Source organism: Scyliorhinus torazame, chromosome 21 (genome assembly GCF_047496885.1).
Source record: "Scyliorhinus torazame isolate Kashiwa2021f chromosome 21, sScyTor2.1, whole genome shotgun sequence".
NCBI lineage: Eukaryota > Metazoa > Chordata > Chondrichthyes > Carcharhiniformes > Scyliorhinidae > Scyliorhinus > Scyliorhinus torazame.
In genome coordinates, this window is record NC_092727.1 from 119843883 (window position 1) to 119862558 (window position 18676).

The window sequence follows — 18676 nt, forward strand, 5'->3', positions numbered from 1 at the left end:
CTTTGAAGCTGTTTTATTGTTTGTTGCCAATATAATACATCAGCCTGATTAATAAATAAAAGACGTGAAGGCTCTCCTACTTGAACTCTGCAGTAACAGCTACTGCACTCAGTTCTGTTTTGCCTAAGCTGTAGCATCTCTGATTGTACTTTGCTGGCTATTTCCACTTTAATGTGTGGGGCACCAATACCTTCAGCAGAAATTATAGTGCAGATTTAGAAACAGAATAACCAAAAGTGGGTTTTGGTCATTGGTTAACCATTTGTAAAACCACATATGCTGATGTAGTAGAACAATGAATTTAGGTTGTTGCAGTAGTAATAGTGTGCCCAAGGAATCAGAACTTGGAAGGTACTTAAGGGCACTGATACTACAGGGACTGACTGCTGTGCTATGCAGTGGCCAGATGAAATGAGATGGACAACAGCGCACAATGTTCCAGATGAAATGTGGATTTATTTTTTTAGTAATTCGTACTCATGAACACTGATTCCAACTACAAGATAAATTCCCTATTGGCTTAAAAGGCATTCCAGTGCTGTTGTCCTACTTTTGTCACGAGGGACCCTCAACAAACAATGTAGGTCGCAGAAAAACATGACTACAAAACTGTTATTTTCTATTTACGAATGGTTCACTGTGCCTGGTGTAAAGCTCAAAAGTAGCGTCCTTGGGTGTTTCCCTCTTCCTCCTGTAAGATGGGATGTCTTTCCTATTTTGATGTGGAGATGCCGGCGTTGGACTGGCGTGAGCACAGTAAGAGGTTTTACAACACCAGGTTAAAGTCCAACAGGTTTGTTTCGATGTCACTAGCTTTCGGAGCGCTGCTGAGGAAGGAGCAGCGCTCCGAAAGCTAGTGACATTGAAACAAACCTGTTGGACTTTAACCTGGTGTTGTAAAACTACTTTCCTATTTTGAATCTGAAAGTTGAACAGAGAATGAGGAAGTTGTGTCTTACATTTACTCCATTAGCCTTCTAGTCATTATAAAGATGGCTGTGTATCCTAAATGTAAGGGAAAGAAAATTATTTACTGGAAGTCGGAATTTACCATCGCCAATACAGATGAAGAACCCTCAACTATAGTAAAGAAATTAAAGAGGATAAGTATGGGAGATGAACGATTGCAATCTCAGGTTCTCTCCACTGCTTCATTAAATTTGAAGGTCAGAGAGGAATCTCCCAGAGTTTTTTCCAAAATTGACCTTTTCCTTTCAACCACTCCTTCGAGACTAGGACAGTCGAGGGGGAAGAAAGTGGTGTGCGGAACTTAGATCATACTGTGATGGATAGGCTCACTTGGAACAACCGATTGTTACCTGTACAAAAGTAAGGTACGGTAAAGTCGCCTTAGCTCCAGATGACCATACATAGCTGCTTTCCCCTTTTGAGGGGGAGAGCTGACTGGTGGTGATTTAACCTGAGGATCACCACACCTCAGGCGAGAGGCAGGTTGAGAAGACTGGGCCTTTATGAATAACCTCAGCCGGTATGGGAATTGAACCCACGCTGCTGGCCTTGCTCTGCATCACTGTCCAGCCAAGAGAGCTAAACCGGCCCCCTTTACAAAAACAAAGTACAGCAGGTGCTGAAAATGTGAAAAAAAAAGATTCCTCAAAATTTGCAGATGTAACTCTGAAATTACTGCAATTTGCTTACTGATGGTGAAGTGAAGTCACTAGTGTTAGGTCAACAAATGAGCCCACAGCAAGGGCCCGAATAAGGCAATGCGCTGAATGACTGATTAATGTGTTTTGGGGGGGAATGTTGGTTGAAGCGTAACTTCTAGCCAGGCCACCAGGCGAATGTCCTGCTTTTTTTGAGTCGCCCCACATGACTATCCACCCAAACATGTAAATGGTGCTGAGGATGAATCGGTCACCCAAAAGGTCAGTGCCTATAATTAATGTACCACTTCCACTTTCTCGACATGGGTGTTGCATTCTTGGAAGAGTTAAGGCGTCCACTGAGTCAAGTTAACATTTTCTGTTAAAACCATTTTGTGTTGAATTCCTACGCACCTGTCCGGTTCAAATCTCTTGAATTTCAGGGAGTTGTATTTGTGAAAGAAAACATCTGATGCTGTGATGAATTTGTGTTTAATTTGCAGAAAGTTCACACTACAGCAAACACTGACTTCATCGTCTCAATAAAAAGTAACCTTTCTGAACAACATATTACCTTGTTTTCTATTCTTAAACCACCGTAGCGAGTAAAGTCATTAGCTTTCAAAGCTGCACATGGGTGGGGAATTGTACAGAAACCTACGCATTTATTTTTTGGCCAAATATCTGTAATGCATTGAATGCAACAAAGATGATTTCCTCATTTAGTGAAGCTGTAGTTGCCACATTCCGGCGCCTGTTCGGGTACACAGAGGGAGAATTCCGAATTCTCAGTGTGTGCACTCAAACTTACTTTGAGGAATGATTTCAAATTCCAGAGGGATGCTAATCCATCTAGAACATTTTCAATAATAACGAAGTCCTTGATTTGACTTTGCTTTCACAAAATTAATCAGTCCAATTATGGTTTATTTATTAAAATTGAAACTCAAGCTGTCTTTCAGTGTTTTACTTTAACTGCTGTACGTAACGGTTCTGTTCTCAGACTTGAAAAGAATGTGTAGTGAGGGTGATACAGCTGACAATCTGCAGCTCCTAATTGTTTCTTTCTATGATCTGGGTAGATCAAGATTAGTTTTGCACAGTTTCTGACCCCCCCCCCACCCCACCCCAAAATAACATTGTAAAATGAGAGCGAAAGGTCAAAGATTGTGGTGCAAGAGATAACAAATGAAGATAAATGAGACGATTAAGTCAATGGAGTGTTTAGGTAATATTAGGTTTTGCACTAAAAACCTGAAGATTCCAAGAAAAATGCAATTAAATTATGTAGTTTGGAGATGCTGACAAATAAATGGGTACCAAAGTGTGATGGGCTTAATTCCAAAGCATAGTGTAGTTAGTAGTCAACCAACAAACTATAATAATAATAATCACTTATTGTCACAAGTAGGCTTCAATGAAGTTACTGTGAAAAGCCCCTAGTTGCCACATTCCGGCGCCTGTTCAGGGAGGCCGGCATGGGAATTGAACCCGCGCTGCCGGTCTTGTTCTGCATTACAAGCCAGCTGTTTAGCCCACTGTGCTAAACCAGCCCCTATAAACAATGCCCAGAAGAATATTCATTTCCATAGCGTCAATAAATTAAATGAGAGATCGGAGGGGACATGTCAAAAAGGTTAGTTGTCAAATGTAAAGCCTTTTCCTTCACTTATAATTCATCCATCTTTTAGATTAAACAGTAAACCAAGACCTCACCCCCATCTGCCGCTTGGGTGGATAAGAAAGGTCCCATGCCATTATTTCAAAGAAAAGAAGGGGAAATATCCCTAATGTCCTGGCCAATATTCACCCCTAAATTGACATAACAAAAACCGACATTTGTCACAGTGCTGTTTATGAGCATTTGCTGTCCTTATTGGCTAATGTCCTACAGTACAGCAGTGAGTACATCTCAAATAGTATTTCATTGGCTGTAAAGCATTTTGAGGCATCTAGGAGTCATGAATAATATGTTAAGAGTGCAAGTATTTTAACTTTGATATTTGGATGCTGCAAAGAGGGGGCTCAAGGATCTATGGGATAGATGAGTTCAGATGGGCTTGCTTCGTAATTATCTTGTGTTCATGAAATAAGGAATGTTAAGTGCCTGATAACCAATGGCAGAGGTCACAAAAGTTGAAGGAAGGAACTGCGTGGTAGGTGACAAATTCCAAGAAAAAACCCCTTTGAACATTTTGACTTGTAACAAACATGACCACCACGTGGCTAGTTAGAGTGGCAAGGCGATATAGCAGTGACTTGCTTAGAGATTTATGTTTCCAGACACACATTATGTTTTGGTGAATTGTCTATAACTTGGTTATCTTCATAGTAGAATGAAGAGAACTCATCACGGTATTAAGGGGAATAACCATGCTGAAAGTACCTTAAGGGTAGTGAGTAGTTCAATAATAACAATCTTTATTAGTGTCACAAGTAGACTTACATTAACACTGCAATGAAGCCACTGAGGAAACCTCCTAGTCTCCACATTCTGGTGCCTGTTCAGGTAGGTACACTGAGGGAGAATTCAGAATGTCCAATTCACCTAACAAGCATGTCTTTCAGGACTTGTGGGAGGAAACCCACGCAATCACAGGGTGAATGTGCAGACTCCACACAGACAGTGATCCAAGCCGGAATTGAACCTGGGACCCTGGTGCTGTGAAGCAACAGTGCTAACCACTGCTATCATGCCGCCCATGTTAACCGCAATATTAACTGCAGTTTTTGCAACTTTAGAAAAAGTTATGGTTTGTCTTTGACTGCTGGTAGAATAAGAGTCACCTTTCTAAGGGACAAGATGCACATATTGTATTCTGAGAAGAATAAATGGTAGATCAGAAGTAAGTGATTTTAGAAATGTCACGGGGCAAGTTTAAGTTCAGATTCTTGTATATTGATTAATATAATACCTTCAGGACTAGAATTTTAATTAGGAGTCCAGAGAGTAATTTTTTTTTTTCTAACTCCATGGGATGAGAACATTATGGCCAAAGGCAGCATTTGTATCCCATGCCTAATTGCCCTTGAGAAGATGCTGATGAGCTGCTTTCTTGAAGGGCTGCAAACCACATGCTGTAGGCAACTCCACAGTGCTAATAAGAAGGGAGTTCCATGATTGTGAGCCAAAAACAGTGAAGGCGTGCTGATATACAACAGTGTGTTGTATGACGTTGCTGTCACGTGGTGTTCCCATAGTCTTGCTGCCCTTGTTCTTCTGGGTGGGAGGTGAAGGTTGTGAGGTGCTGTTGGAGGAGTCTTGGCAAGTTCCTTGTGAAAAAAATTGTGAACAAACTTGGGGAATCAGAGAATTCCCAGTCTTTGACCAGCTTTATTGCCACGGATTTATTGTAGGTTGCCAACCTAAGTTCCTGGTCAATGGTAAGCCTTCGGACTTTGATAGTGTGGGATTTATATTATTGAATGTCAAGGGAAAATGGGCAGATGTTCTTATGCTGCAGATGGTCATTGCCTGGCACTTGTGTGGCATGAATGTTACTTAGTACTTATCAGCCCAAGCCTGAATGATGCCCAGGTCTTGCTGCTTGTGGGCATGGACTGTTTCATTTTCTGAGGAGTTACAAAGGTGTCTGTGCACTGTGCGCCCATCTCCAATTCTGGCATTATCTGGCAAGAATTAAAGTGGATGTTGGTCAAATAGATATGACTTTATTCATTCATGAGATGTGGGCGTTGTTGGTTCTCCCAGCAGTCAAAGGGCAGCGCTTGCCGCCTGTCCCTAATTGCCCTTCAGACATTGTTGATTAGCCATTTTGTTGAACTGCTCAAGTCCATGTGGTGTAGGTACATCCACAGCGCTGTTAGGGAGGGAGTTCCAGAATCACGACCCAGGGATGACCCAGGAACCCAATCGAGGAAAGTCGACATATTTCCAGTAAGAACTCTTACAACACCAGGAAGAGGCTGTACTCATTTATGCGGCACTTGGCTATAAGTTTCTGCTCGGCAATTTTGCGTTATCGCGCGTCCTGAAGGCCACCTTGGAGAACGCTTACCGGAGATCAGAGGCTAAATGCCCTTGACTGCTGAAGTGTTCCCCGACAGGAAGGGAACATTCCTGCCTGGCGATTGTCGCGTGATGTCCGCCAAGTTCCGCACACATGAATACGGCCTCAACCGGGACCTTGGATTCATGTCGCATTACATTCATCCCTCACCATCTGGCCTGGGCTTGTGAAATCCTACCAACTGTCCTGTCTTGAGACAAATCACACCTCTTTAACCTGGGGTTACCCCTATCTCTGGATCTGTAAAGACTTGATTACCTGCAAATGCTCACATTCACAGCATTGTCTTGCTTCTTTGACTTTGTCGATATATATACATATATATATATATATATGTTTCTGGAACCTACCTCTTCATTCAACTGAGGAAGGAGCAGTGCTCTGAAAGCTAGTGATTTGAAACAAACTGTTGGACTTTAACCTGGTGTTGTAAGACTTCTTACTGTGCTCACCCAACGCCGTCATCTCCACATCATGATATATTTCCAAATCGGGGTGGTGTGTGGTTTGGAAGGGAGCTTGCAGAGTGGAGGAATGTTCATTGGGATTACAATTCATGGAGAAAATGATCAGTTTTCTTTTTAAGAGATTGGACAGCTGGATCATAAGAACAGAAAGGAGGATTCAGGGAAGTCACAGGACCGTCCTGTGGATTTACAGAAGTTGTGAGCGAAGATGAATTCTTCACACTGATCAAAAGAACAACTGGAATACAACAGATCATTCAATGACAGGCATGACTGAACAAAAAATAAGAATGACTGATTTAAGGGGAAATGTACAGCACAGCAGCTTATTTTTCAGCCAGAAAATCAACTGGCACAGATAGAAAGTTCAAGGGAGTGGAAGCAATAATTGGCCTCAAGAAAACATGCAAGGAATTTTCAGCTCTTAGCTAATTCAATTCTCAAGCAAACAGGACTAGCTTACAAGGTTTAATTTGTTGCTGAATATTCGGCAAGAGATGAATATGAGAGTGTAACCAGAAGATTAGGGAAGTGAAGGTGACTTTGATTTTATCACCCTTGCTTAATAAGTGTCCTGATTCTCTTGAATCTACAACTGGCCTCGTGAACTCCATAATAGGTGTCACAAGTAGCTTGCTTAACTGTAGGTTGTGACTTCCAGTTGCAGCTATGCGGAGCTAAGTCGCACGTTCGGCAGCTCCCGCTAAAAACTGACTTTTGGACTCTTTAGGGCCCGTAACGGCGCTTGTTCGACATTTCCCGGTGTGGGAAGGGGACAGCAACATTCCCCCGTTAGTGTATGGATTGGACCAGGAGTGGGGGGATTAAAAAAGTGGCATTGAAGCAAAGAAAGGTGCGAGGGAGGAGGACCAAGATGGCGGCGGGCGGAGACCAAGCAGCATGGAGGCAAGAGCAGCAGGAGCTTCTCCAGGGCTGTTTTAAGGAACTGAGGCAGAGCTGCTGGAGCCAATGAAGGCTTCAATTGATAAGCTGCTGGAGACCCAGACGGCCCAAGGGGCGGCGATCCGGGAGGTCCGGCAGAAGGTCTCGGAGAACGAGGAGGAGATCCTGGGCCTGGCGGTGAAGGTGGAGGCGCACGAGGAGCTCCACAAGAAGTGGCAGGCGAGGGTCGAGGAAAACCGGTCAAGGCGGAAAAACCTGCGGATCCTGGGTCTCCCGGAGGGGCTGGAGGGATCGGACGTGGGGGCCTACGTGGTCACCATGCTGAATTCGCTGATGGGAGCGGGGGCCTTTCAGGGGCCCTTGGAGCTGGAGGGGGCCCACCGAGTGCTAGCGAGGAGGCCCAAGCCCAGCGAGCCGCCACGGGCGGTGCTGACGCGGTTCCACCGGTTGCTGATCGAGAGTGTGTGTTAAGGTGGGCCAAGAAGGAGCGGAGCAGCAGGTGGGAGAACGCGGAGGCCCGGATCTACCAGGATTGGATCGCGGAGGTGGCGAAGAAGAGGGCCGGTTACAACCGGGTGAAGGCCGTGCTGCACAGGAAGGGGGTGAAGTTCGGTCTGCTGCAGCCGGCGCGTCTGTGGGTCACCTATACGAATCGACACCACTATTTTATTCAGGCCAAAAAACTGGACTCAGACTAAAGGTCAGGGATGAGGGGTTGCGGTGGAGGGATGGTTGGGGATTGTTGGGTTGTGTTTCGAGGGGGGGTTCTTTGTTTTTTGGGGGTTGATTGGGCATTGTTTTAATTAGGTCAGCCGAGCGGTCTCGGGCGGGGGTGAGGGGAGGGGGGGATTGTGGCAGACAATGGCGGTAGGTATGTGATGGTAAGCGGCAAGCTGCAGGGGAGCGGGTGGTATTGGTCAATGTATATGCCCCGAATTGGGACGATGCGGGGTTCATGCGGCGTATGCTGGGCCGGATTCTGGACCTGGAGACAGGGGGCCTGATAATGGGGGGGAGATTTCAACACGGTGCTGGACCCAGCATTGGATCGCTCCAGGTCTAGGACGGGCAGGAGGCCGGCGGCGGCCAAGGTGCTGAGGGGGTTCATGGACCAGATGGGAGGGGTGGATCCATGGAGGTTTGCGAGGCCGGGGGCCAGGGAATTTTCATTCTTCTCCCATGTCCACAAGGTCTACTCCCGGATTGACCTTTTTGTCATGAGCAGGGCTCTGATTCTGAGGGTGGAGGATACGGAGTACTCGCGATTGCCATTTCTGATCATGCTCCGCACTGGGTGGACCTCGAGTTGGGGGAGGAGAGGGACCAGCGCCTGCTGTGGCGCTTAGAGGTGGGGTTGCTGGCGGACGAGGAGGTGAGCGGACGGGTCCGGAGGTCTATAGAGAGGTACCTGGAAGCTAATGACAATGGGGAGGAGCAAGTAGGGGTGATCTGGGAGGCGCTGAAGGCGGTGGTCAGAGGAGAGCTGATCTCCATTAGGACACACAAGAGAGGGGGGAGAGGAGAGAGAGGGAGAGGTTGGTGGGGGAGATGGTGAGGGTGGATAGGAGGTACGTGGAGGCCCCGGAGGAGGGATTGCTTAGAGAGTGGCGTAGCCTCCAGGCTGAGTTCGATTTGTTGACCACCAGGAAGGCGGAGGCGCAGTGGAGGAAGGCCCAGGGGGCGGTATATGAATACGGAGAAAAGGCGAGCCGTATGCTGGCGCACCAGCTTCGGAAGCGAGAGGCAGCTAGGGAGATCGGGGGAGTTAGGGGTGGAGGAGGGAACGCGGTGCGAAGTGCGGTGGGTATCAATAGGGTCTTCAGGGACTTCTACAAGGAACTACCGGTCTGAGCCCCCATTGGATGAGGGAGGGATGGCTCGCTTCCTGGACCGGCTGAGGTTTCCGAGGGTGGAGGAGGGGCAGGTGGCGGGATTGGGGGCGCCGGTTGGGTTGGAGGAGTTGGTCAAAGGGCTAGGGATCATGCAGGCGGGGAAGGCACCGGGGCCGGATGGGTTCCCGGTTGAATTTTACAAGAAGTATGCGGACCTGCTGGGCCCGCTGTTGGTAAAGACCTTTAACGAGGCAAGGGAAGGGGGGGCTCTGCCCCTGACCATGTCTAGAGCGCTGATTTCCCTGATCCTGAAGCGGAACAAGGATCCCCTACAGTGTGGGTCATACAGGCCAATCTCACTCTTAAATGTAGATGCAAAGTTGCTGGCAAAGATTTTGGCCATGAGGATGGAGGACTGTGTGCTGCAGGTCATACACGAGGATCAGACGGGGTTCGTGAAAGGGAGGCAGTTGAATACCAATGTACGGAGGTTCTTGAATGTTATAATGATGCCGGCGATGGAAGGGGAGGCGGAGATAGTGGCGGCGATGGATGCGGAGAAGGCCTTTGATAGGGTGGAGTGGGGGTACCTGTAGGAGGTGTTGAAAAGGTTCGGGTTCGGGGAGGGGTTCGTCAGGTGGGTGAGGCTGCTGTATGAGGCCCCGGTGGCGAGTGGCCACGAACAGAAGGAGGTCAGAGTATTTCCGGCTACACCGGGGGACGAGGCCGGGGTGTCCCCTGTCCCCCCTGCTCTTTGCACTGGCGATTGAGCCCCTGGCCATGGCATTGAGGGAGTCGAGGAACTGGAGGGGGCTGATGCGGGGTGGGGAGGAGCATCGGGTGTCGCTCTATGCAGATGATTTGCTGCTATATGTGGCGGACCCGGTGGGGGGAATGCCGGAGGTGATGAGGATCCCTACGGAGTTTGGAGATTTCTCCGGGTACAAGCTTGATATGGGGTAGAGCGAGTTGTTCGTAGTGCACCCGGGGGACCAGGAGAGGGGGATTGGTGAGCTCTCGCTAAAGAGGGGAGTTTCAGGTACCTGGGGCCCAGGTGGCTAGGAGCTGGGGGGTCCTGCATAAGCTTAACTTCACGAGGCTGGTGGAGCAGATGGAGGAGGAGTTTAAGAGGTGGGACATGCTGCCACTCTTCCTGGCGGGTAGGGTGCAGTCAGTTAAAATGACGGTGCTCCCGAGGTTTTTGTTCCTGTTCCAGTGCCTCCCCATCCTGATCCCTAAGGTCTTCTTCAGGCGGGTTAACAAGAGCGTTATGGCGTTTGTATGGGCGCAGAAGACCCCCGAGGGTGAGAAGGATGTTCCTGGAGCGGTGCAGGAGTAGGGGGGGGGGTTGGCGCTGTCTAACCTCTGTGGGTATTATTGGACCGCCAACGTGGCGATGGTGCATAAGTGGGTGATGGAGGGGGATGAGGTGGCATGGAAGGGGCTGGAGATGGCATCCTGTGTGGGCACAAGCCTGGAGGCACTGGTGACGGCGCCGTTGCCGCTTCCTCCAATGAGGTACACCACGAACCCGGTGGTGGCGGCTACCCTCCAAATTTGGGGGCAATGGAGACGTCACATGGGGGAGGTGGGGGCCTCGGTGTGGTCCCTGATTCGGGGGAACCACCTGTTTGTCCCGGGGAGGATGGAGGGAGGGTTTCTGAGCTGGCACAGGGTAGGTCTTAGAAGGATGGAGGACCTGTTTGTGGACGGGGAGTTCGCGAGCCTGGGTGAGCTGGAGGAGAAGTTTGGGCTCCCCCCGGGGAACACCTTCAGATATATGCAGGTAAGGGCGTTTGTTCGGCGGCAGGTGGTGGTGTTCCCAGTGCTGCCGCCACGGGGGGTCCAGGACAGGGTGCTGTCGGGGGTGTGGGGTTGGAGAGGGAAGGATCTCGGCAACGTATCAGGTGATGCAGGAGGAGGAGGAGGAGGCCTCGGTGGAGGAGCTAAAGGGTAAGTGGGAGGAGGAGTTGGGTGAGGAGATTGACGAGGGGATGTGGGCGGATGCCCTGGGGAGGGTGAACTCTTCCTCCTCTTGCGCGAGGCTCAGCCTCATACAATTTAAGGTGCTGCATAGGGCTCACATGACCGGGGCAAGGATAAGCCGGTTCTTTGGGTGCGAGGACAGGTGTGTTAGGTGCTCAGGGAGCCCAGCAAATCACACCCACATGTTCTGGGCATGCCCAGCGCTGGAGGACTTTTGGAAGGGTGTAGCGAGGACGGTGTCGAGGATGGTAGGTTCCAGGGTCAAACCGGGCTGGGGGCTCGCAATATTTGGGGTGGCAGAGGAGCCGGGAGTGCAGGAGACGAAAGAGGCCGGTATTCTGGCCTTTGCGTCCCTGGTAGCCCGGCGAAGGATTCTTCTTCAGTGGAAGGACGCGAGACCCCCAAGCGTGGAATCCTGGATCAGCGATATGGCGGGGTTCATTAAATTGGAGAGGGTGAAATTCGCCTTAAGGGGATCGGTGCAAGGGTTCTTCAAGCGGTGGCAACCGTTTCTAGACTTACTGGCAGAACGGTAGAAGATGGTCAGCATCGGCAGCAACCCGGGGGGGGGGGTTGGTTCGTTTCTTGTTTTTTCTTGAGTGGGCGTGTATATTTGCCTTTGTGTGGGTGAAGGCTGTTAATTTATTATTTATGTATATGGGGGGGGGGTTTGTTCTTTTCTTTCTGTATTTTGTTGTTGATATATCGTGAAAATTTGAATAAACATTTTTTATTTTTTTTTAAACTGTTGGTTGTCATTGTGATGTTATGCAGAATACATTATTCCCTTCACATCTCATTATTTTACACTTGCATTTTCCACCCTCGGTTGACAGTGGCTTTTGTGCCAAACATTCTTCATATTGCTGCGTTTTTCCAGACAATTCTTCATCCGCAAGTCTGATATTTTAGAATTCCTTGACTATTTTTTCTTTGAAGGGCTTGGCGTAAGGAGAACTCAGCTTTTAAAAGTGCTGGGTGGTGGATGCCGTGACAGATGAGATGGATTTGAAACTGATGTTTTACACAAATGCCAGTAAATGGTTAATTTGTTGGCGATGGCTGCCCATTTCAGAAAGCAGCCTGCACCTTAACGTTAAAGGAAAGAACTTGCATTTATATACGCCAGGCAATTAAATATTTTTAAAGCATAGTCATTTAGCACAGGGCTAAATCGCTCGCTTTGAAAGTAGAAGGCCAGCAGCACGGTTCAATTCCCGTACCAGCCTCCCTGAGCAGGTGCCGGAATGTGGCGACTAGGGGCTTCTCACAGTAACATCGTTTGAAGCCTACTTGTGACAATAAGCAATTTTAATTTCATTTCATGTATTGACAAACTCATTTGTTCTCTACGAGTCAATGAATAACTTATTAAAAAAACAGGGCACAGGGGGCAGCACGGTGGCGCAGTGGATAGCATTGCTGCCTCACGGTGTCGAAGTCCCAGGTTCGATCCCAGCTCTGGGCCACTGTCCGTGTGGAGTTTGCACATTTTCCCCGTGTCTGCATGGGTTTCGCCCCCACAACCCAAAAGATGTGCAGGGTAGGTAGATTGGCGACACTAAATTGAAAAAAAAAATATTGGGTACTCTAATTTTATTTTTTTTTAAAACAGGGCACAGACAATTCCTTTTTACATTAACAAAATGGTTCACCCATTGGGCTGGTGCATGCATGTTCTTTATTTTTGTTATCATATGTGGACAGACGTTACACCGATTTATACCAACAGTTTCAGGTTTTAGTTTGCCATATATTTTGCCAACAGTAATAAAGCAGCTTATGAACTGAATGAAGTGACCTCACATCCCGTATCAGCCTCCCCGAACAGGCGCCGGAATGTGGCGACTAGGAGCTTTTCACAGTAACTTCATTTGAAGCTTACTTGTGACAATAAGCGATTTTCATTTCATTTAATTTTCATCTACTGTTAGCTTGATCCATGTTCCACGAGACTGTTGGAGTGCATTTGTTTGAGACCCAGAGATCCAATCTAGATCACAAGGCAGTTTCATTGTTACACTCTTGGATCCCACTATCGTGCTCATCAATACAGGACAGTTGGAGCAGACTTTAAGAAACAGGTGGGCATAAGGCCAAGTCGAATGACAAGGCAGTGAGCTGAGCGGATAGCTGTGGCACACCCAAGTTTGTAATAGTCAGCTAGGCTCACGAGAGCGCTCTTTTTTTCCCGAATCGGAAGCCAGAGAGGGAGTGAAGGTTTCTGTGACTGGAACCTTGAAGTGTACAGGGTCAGTGATCAGCTGGAGTCCTGTTGACAGATACCCTTTGTATAAAGAGTTTCTAATGTGAGTTCATATTGAGCTATCTGCACTTATATCATCCGCCAGTATGTTAGCCAGGAGGGAAACAGCATTAGTTGATTCTGTAACAATATTTCAGGGCATAAGAAGTGAACAATCATTTTCAAGGTTTAATGTATGTGAGGAAATAATTCTGGTAGAACTGCCTTTGCTCTACCTCATGACATATATAAATGAAGCCTCCCCCCTCCCCATCACCCCCCCTCCCCTCCCCCGCCCGCCCCTGCGCTGAACAGCTCCTCAAACACGGTCACAAACATCCCCCAACACCCCTGCTGAGCCCCTTAACTCATACTTTATCTTCTCTAACCGCAGGAAGTCATACAGATCACCCAACCATGCTGCTACCCCCGGTGGCGAAGCCGACCGCCACTCCATGTGTCGCCGTGCAGTCAGAGAGGCGAAGGCCAAGACATCGGCCTTCCTCCTCTCCATGAGTTCCAGCTTCTCTGAAACCCCAAATATCGCCACCAAAGGGTCCGGATCCACTCCCTCCCCCACTATCCTGGCTAAGACCGCGAACACTCCCGCCCAGAATCTTCCCAATTTTTTACAACCCCAAAACATGTGCGCGTGATTCGCTGGCCCCCGCCCACACCTCTCACACTCATCTGCTACCCCCTGAAAGAACCCACTCATCCTCGCCCGAGTCATATGCACCCTGTGCACCACCTTAAAAGAAATACAGGGAAATCTGATGTTGGAGAAACGGAATTGGTAAAATCACCTCCGTTGACTCCAGAAGACATTAAAGATATGCACTTCATCCGTGATAGTAAAGAGAATATTGAACATTTAAAGTCCAAAGAAAAACTTAAATGTATTCATCATATGTATTTTAGAAATCGGATAATGTCACAAACGGTGTCGAAGAAAAGAAAGATGAATTCTGACAACGAAGAATCAGAGTCTGTAAATTGCCCACCAGGAAACCCACCTGTACTGAGAGGATCAGTTCCATGAAGTAGTGGATGGAGGATTAATGGAAACATGTTGCATTGTTTTCAATCAAGAAGAGTTGTCTTTCAAACAAGAGATGTTTACAGAAAACAGTTCAAACATGCAGCCACCGATTACATGTACACTGTGACAGACTGGAATCACATGGATATTAATACATGGGGAGACTTAATGATGCCAGGAGCACAGGAATTTCTACTCCAGCAGAGTAGCAGATGTCAGGCTTATGCTATAAAATACATTATAGGTGAATTCGAGACAAGAGAGCCAGATACTGAAAAGGGTTGTTGGTACCCAAGTCCAAATACAGTATCCATTTTATTTGACACCAGTAAACTGCCATACTGTTCCGGTTTGAATCAAAGTGTTTTTCCAGTCGATCCAACCATGGTATTTGAACCTGCACCATTTGGTTGCTGGAACGAGGAATTGACTCAAGATCCAGTCATGGAAAATGTAAGACTGTTAAAAGAGGGAGAAGTTACAAATGATTACATTGCCATAAACGGTCCATGGCAAAGTAACGAAAAAGCAAGATTTAATGCTATTCAATTTGGTACCAACCCTGTGACAAACTATTCATTAGACGTTGAGAGACCTTGGAAAATTAAAAAGATGCTAAAAACAAATCATGTATTAACATTGAAAGACGACTTTGATCCAAACGAAATAACTAGAGGTGTGGAAGGTAGAGACCTAGTTCACCAAAGAAAGAAAAAAGTACTATCTACGTTAGCGGGTGAAATACATTTGACACCACATTGGGAAAGCACAGATCCAATACTTCTGAGAACACCTGATCATGTTGACTTTCCAAACGGTCTAAGATATAATTGTGCATTAGTTCCTAACTCACCACAAATCTTGATTAAATCAGACCCAGGTTGGAGTCCAGATCTAATAATTCAAAAATCAGTAGAAGGATGGATAAGAGTAGAATTGTTAATTAAATATCAGATGAAGTATCCAAAGTCACAATGGAATATCACAGAAGGAAGCACAAAACCAGACGGCGAAGATTTGACCAAAGTAAAGACCTTATTCCCTCATACGGAGGGAATGTCTAGAACGGTGGCCATAGTGAAGGGTAAATTGGTGGATAAATGTGAATTAACTCACATGGACACATCAATGGAAGTTCAAGCTGCTGGATCAAGCGGACAAGCTCCAACACCTACTTGCCAAGCAAGTACTTCAGGAGAACCTAAACTGTATCCTCAGATGAAAAAAGAATCCAGCTAGTTTAATTGTAATTGTAATGTCATTAAAAATGCCATACTGCCAAAATGAACCAATAAAAGGCTTTAAATACTAAAAATTTTCATTTTTGGACTTAGGGAAGACCAGGATCTATCTCTCACCACCACGATTTCTCCTCAATCTTCACCACCCGCTCGCCTCCTTGTTCCCCCGCCACTTATACATATCCCCAATTCTTCCCTCTCCTTCCACATCCGGAAGCAGGAGTCGTTCCAGCAGGGTGTATCCCGGCAATCTAGGGAACCCCTTCCAGACCTTTTGTGCAAAGTCCCGAACCTATAGACACCTGAACTCACTACCCCTCGGCAGCTCTACTCTCTCCCTTAGCTCCTCCAGACTGGCGAACCCTTCCTCCAAATACAAACCCCTCATCTTGACCAGCCCCACTTCCCTCCACCTTCTGTAGACACTATCCATCCCCCCCGGCTCAAACCCATGATTCCCGCACAGCGGCGTTAGCACCGACATCCCTTCCACCCTAAAATGCCTCCTCAGCTGATTCCATATCTTCACCATGGACTGCACCACTGGGCTCCCTGAATACCTACTCGGAGCCATTGGCAATGCTGCCGTCACCATAGCCCTCAAACTAGACCCCTTACAATATTCCTCCTCCATCCTAACCCACTCTACCCCTTCTCCTTCCCACCACCGCCGCACCTTGTCCACATTCGCCGCCCAATAATAATGAAGCAAGTTTGGCAATACCAACCCCCCCTGCTGCCTCTGCCTCTGTAGCAGGGTCCTCCCCACCCTTGTCACCTTCCCCGCCCATACAAAGTCAGAGATGATTGTGTCCACTTTCCGAAAAAAGGCCTTTGGTATAAAGATCGGGAGAGCCTGAAAGATAAACAAGAACCTTGGCAGAATATTCATTTTCACACTTGGACCCTCTCCGCCAACGTTAAGTGCAGTGTATCCCACCTCTTAAGACACTCCCTGGCCTCCTCCACCAGCTTTGTTAAGTTCCACTTATGGAGCCCTGTCTATTCCCTCACTACCTGAATCCCCAAGTACCTAAACATATCCCTTGCTACCATAAATGGCATCCCCCCTAAATTAGCCCGCTGTGCCAGCTCATTCACCGGGAATACCTCACTTTTCCCCACATTCAGCTTGTATCCTGAGAACCCTCCAAACCTCTCCAACAGGCCCATAATCCTTCCCATACTCTCCAGCGGATCCGAAACATACAGCAAGAGGTCATCGGCATAGAGTAGCACCAGATGCTCCCTCTGCCCCCTCATTATCCCCTGCCACTCTGCCGACCCCCTGAGAGCCATCGCCAATGGCTCTATGGCCAGCGCAAACAGCAGCGGCGACAGCGGGCACCCCTGCCTCGTACCCGTGTGTAAGTCAAAACTTCGTGAGCTCCTATCATTCGTCCTCACCCTCGCTCTTGGCGCCACATACAGCAACCGCACCCATGCAACAAATCTCGGCCGAAACCCAAACCTTCCCAAAACTTCGAACAAGTACCACCACTCCACCCGATCAAATGCTTTCTCCGCGTCCATGGACACCACCACCTCCGGTACCAGAGCTCTCGACGGATTCATCACCACATTCAACAGCTGTCTTATATTACTCGCGAGCTGCCTGCCCTTCACGAAGCTGTTTGATCTTCTGCAACCACCCCTGGGTCACAATCCTCCATCCTCCCCACCAACAACTTAGCCAATACTTTCACATCCGTGTTCAATAGCGATATGGGTCTATACGACCCACATTCCACCGGATCCTTCCCTTTTTTGGGGGATTAGTGTGATTACTGCCTGCGTCATCGTCTCTGACAACTCCCCCTTCTCCAGTGCATCATTAAACGCCCCCAACAGATGTGGTGCCAGGTCCGCCGTAAATTCCTTATAAAATTCCGCCGGGTACCCATCCGGCCCAGGGGCCTTCCCCGACTTCATACCCCTGATACTATCCAGCACCTCCCTCAGCCCCAGGGGCTCCGCCAACGCCTGCCTCTTTGCTTCCTCCACCTGGGGAAATTCCAGCTCGTCCAGAAACCACCCCATGTCCCCCTCCTCTCCTCCTGGGTCTGCCTCATAAAGTCCCTGGTAATACTCTCTAATTGCCTCATTTATCTTCCCTGGCTCTGACACCACAACCCCAGCCCCAGTCCGGATCTTCAATATTTCCCTGGACGCAGCCTGCCTCCGCAGCTGGCGCGCCAGCATGCGGCTCGCCTTCTCCCCATACTCGTACTGCACCCCTCTTGCCCTACGCAGTTGCCCTACCGCCCTCCCCATTGTCAGCCTGTCAAATTGCCCCTGCAACGTTTTCCTCCTCGGCAATCCCTCCACGGTGGGCACCCTCGAATATTCCCTGTCCACCTCCTCTATCCCTCTCACTAGACAGTCATGTTCCGCCCTCCTTTCCTTATTCGCACGAACTGTAAATGAGATAATTTCTCCCCGGACCACTGCCTTCAGTTCTTCCCAAAAAATGCCGGCGACAACTCCCCATTCTGATTGAACTCCACATAATCCCTAATCGCCAACCGCACCTTATCACAAAAACCTCCATCCGCCAACAACCCCGAGTCAAACCTCCACCCCAGCCTCTGCTCTCGTCCTGTACTGAACCGAGTATTCAGCCAGTGGGGTGCATGGTCCGAGATAACTATCCCTGCATACTCTGTCCCCTCCACCCCAACCAAAATCTCCTGACTGACTACAAAGTCATCAATCCTCGAATACACCTCATAGACGTGTGAAAAGAAGGAATACTCCTTTCCCCCTGGGTTCTGAAAGCGCTATGGATCCACCATACCCATACTCTCCATAAACCCCCCAGCTCCCTTGCCATTCGTACCCTACCCATCGACCTGGGAGCCCGATCTATCCACCCTCGGCTCCAGGACACAGTTAAAATCTCCTCCCATGATCAACTGGTACGTGGTCAAATCCGGGATTGCTGCCAGCAACCCCCTCATAAAACCCACATCATCCCAATTTGGGGATTACACATTTACCAACACTACCGGTCGCCCTTCCAATACCCCACTCACAATCACATATCTCCCACCTGGATCCCTCACCTCCTACGCGCTGTGTTGCTTTTATAATGTAAGTTCAGTATGTTTATCATATCTGTCTATCAAAGGTGAGGAGGGGCCTTTGGCAGGTGTAGGATAGATTTTCACAAACTGGAGTACAAAGGCAAGGGTTTCCTGTTTCACATCTGAGTCTCCCTATCACTTACTTGAATATTAGGTCGTTAAACGCACACTCTGGATCATAGAGGGCATGGCATCCACTAATGGCTGGTGATGCTGTAGGCAAGTGAAATATTTAG

At 48.2% G+C, this 18676-nt stretch overlaps 1 protein-coding gene across 1 annotated transcript; it reads left to right on the forward strand.

Annotated features, from left to right (window-relative positions):
• Positions 1-13024: 13024 nt before the first annotated feature.
• LOC140398037 (uncharacterized) lies at positions 13025-15383 on the forward strand. The gene is made up of 2 exons (XM_072486257.1): positions 13025-13135; positions 13993-15383. The coding sequence occupies exon 2, from the start codon at positions 14141-14143 to the stop codon at positions 15350-15352; it is 1212 nt and encodes a 403-aa protein (XP_072342358.1). The 5' UTR covers positions 13025-13135; positions 13993-14140; the 3' UTR covers positions 15353-15383.
• Positions 15384-18676: the final 3293 nt, after the last annotated feature.

Bases quoted from the DNA above. Each gene is read 5' to 3' on its own strand.
- LOC140398037 (XM_072486257.1), top strand. From the start codon at position 14,141: ATGTTGCATTGTTTTCAATCAAGAAGAGTTGTCTTTCAAACAAGAGAT.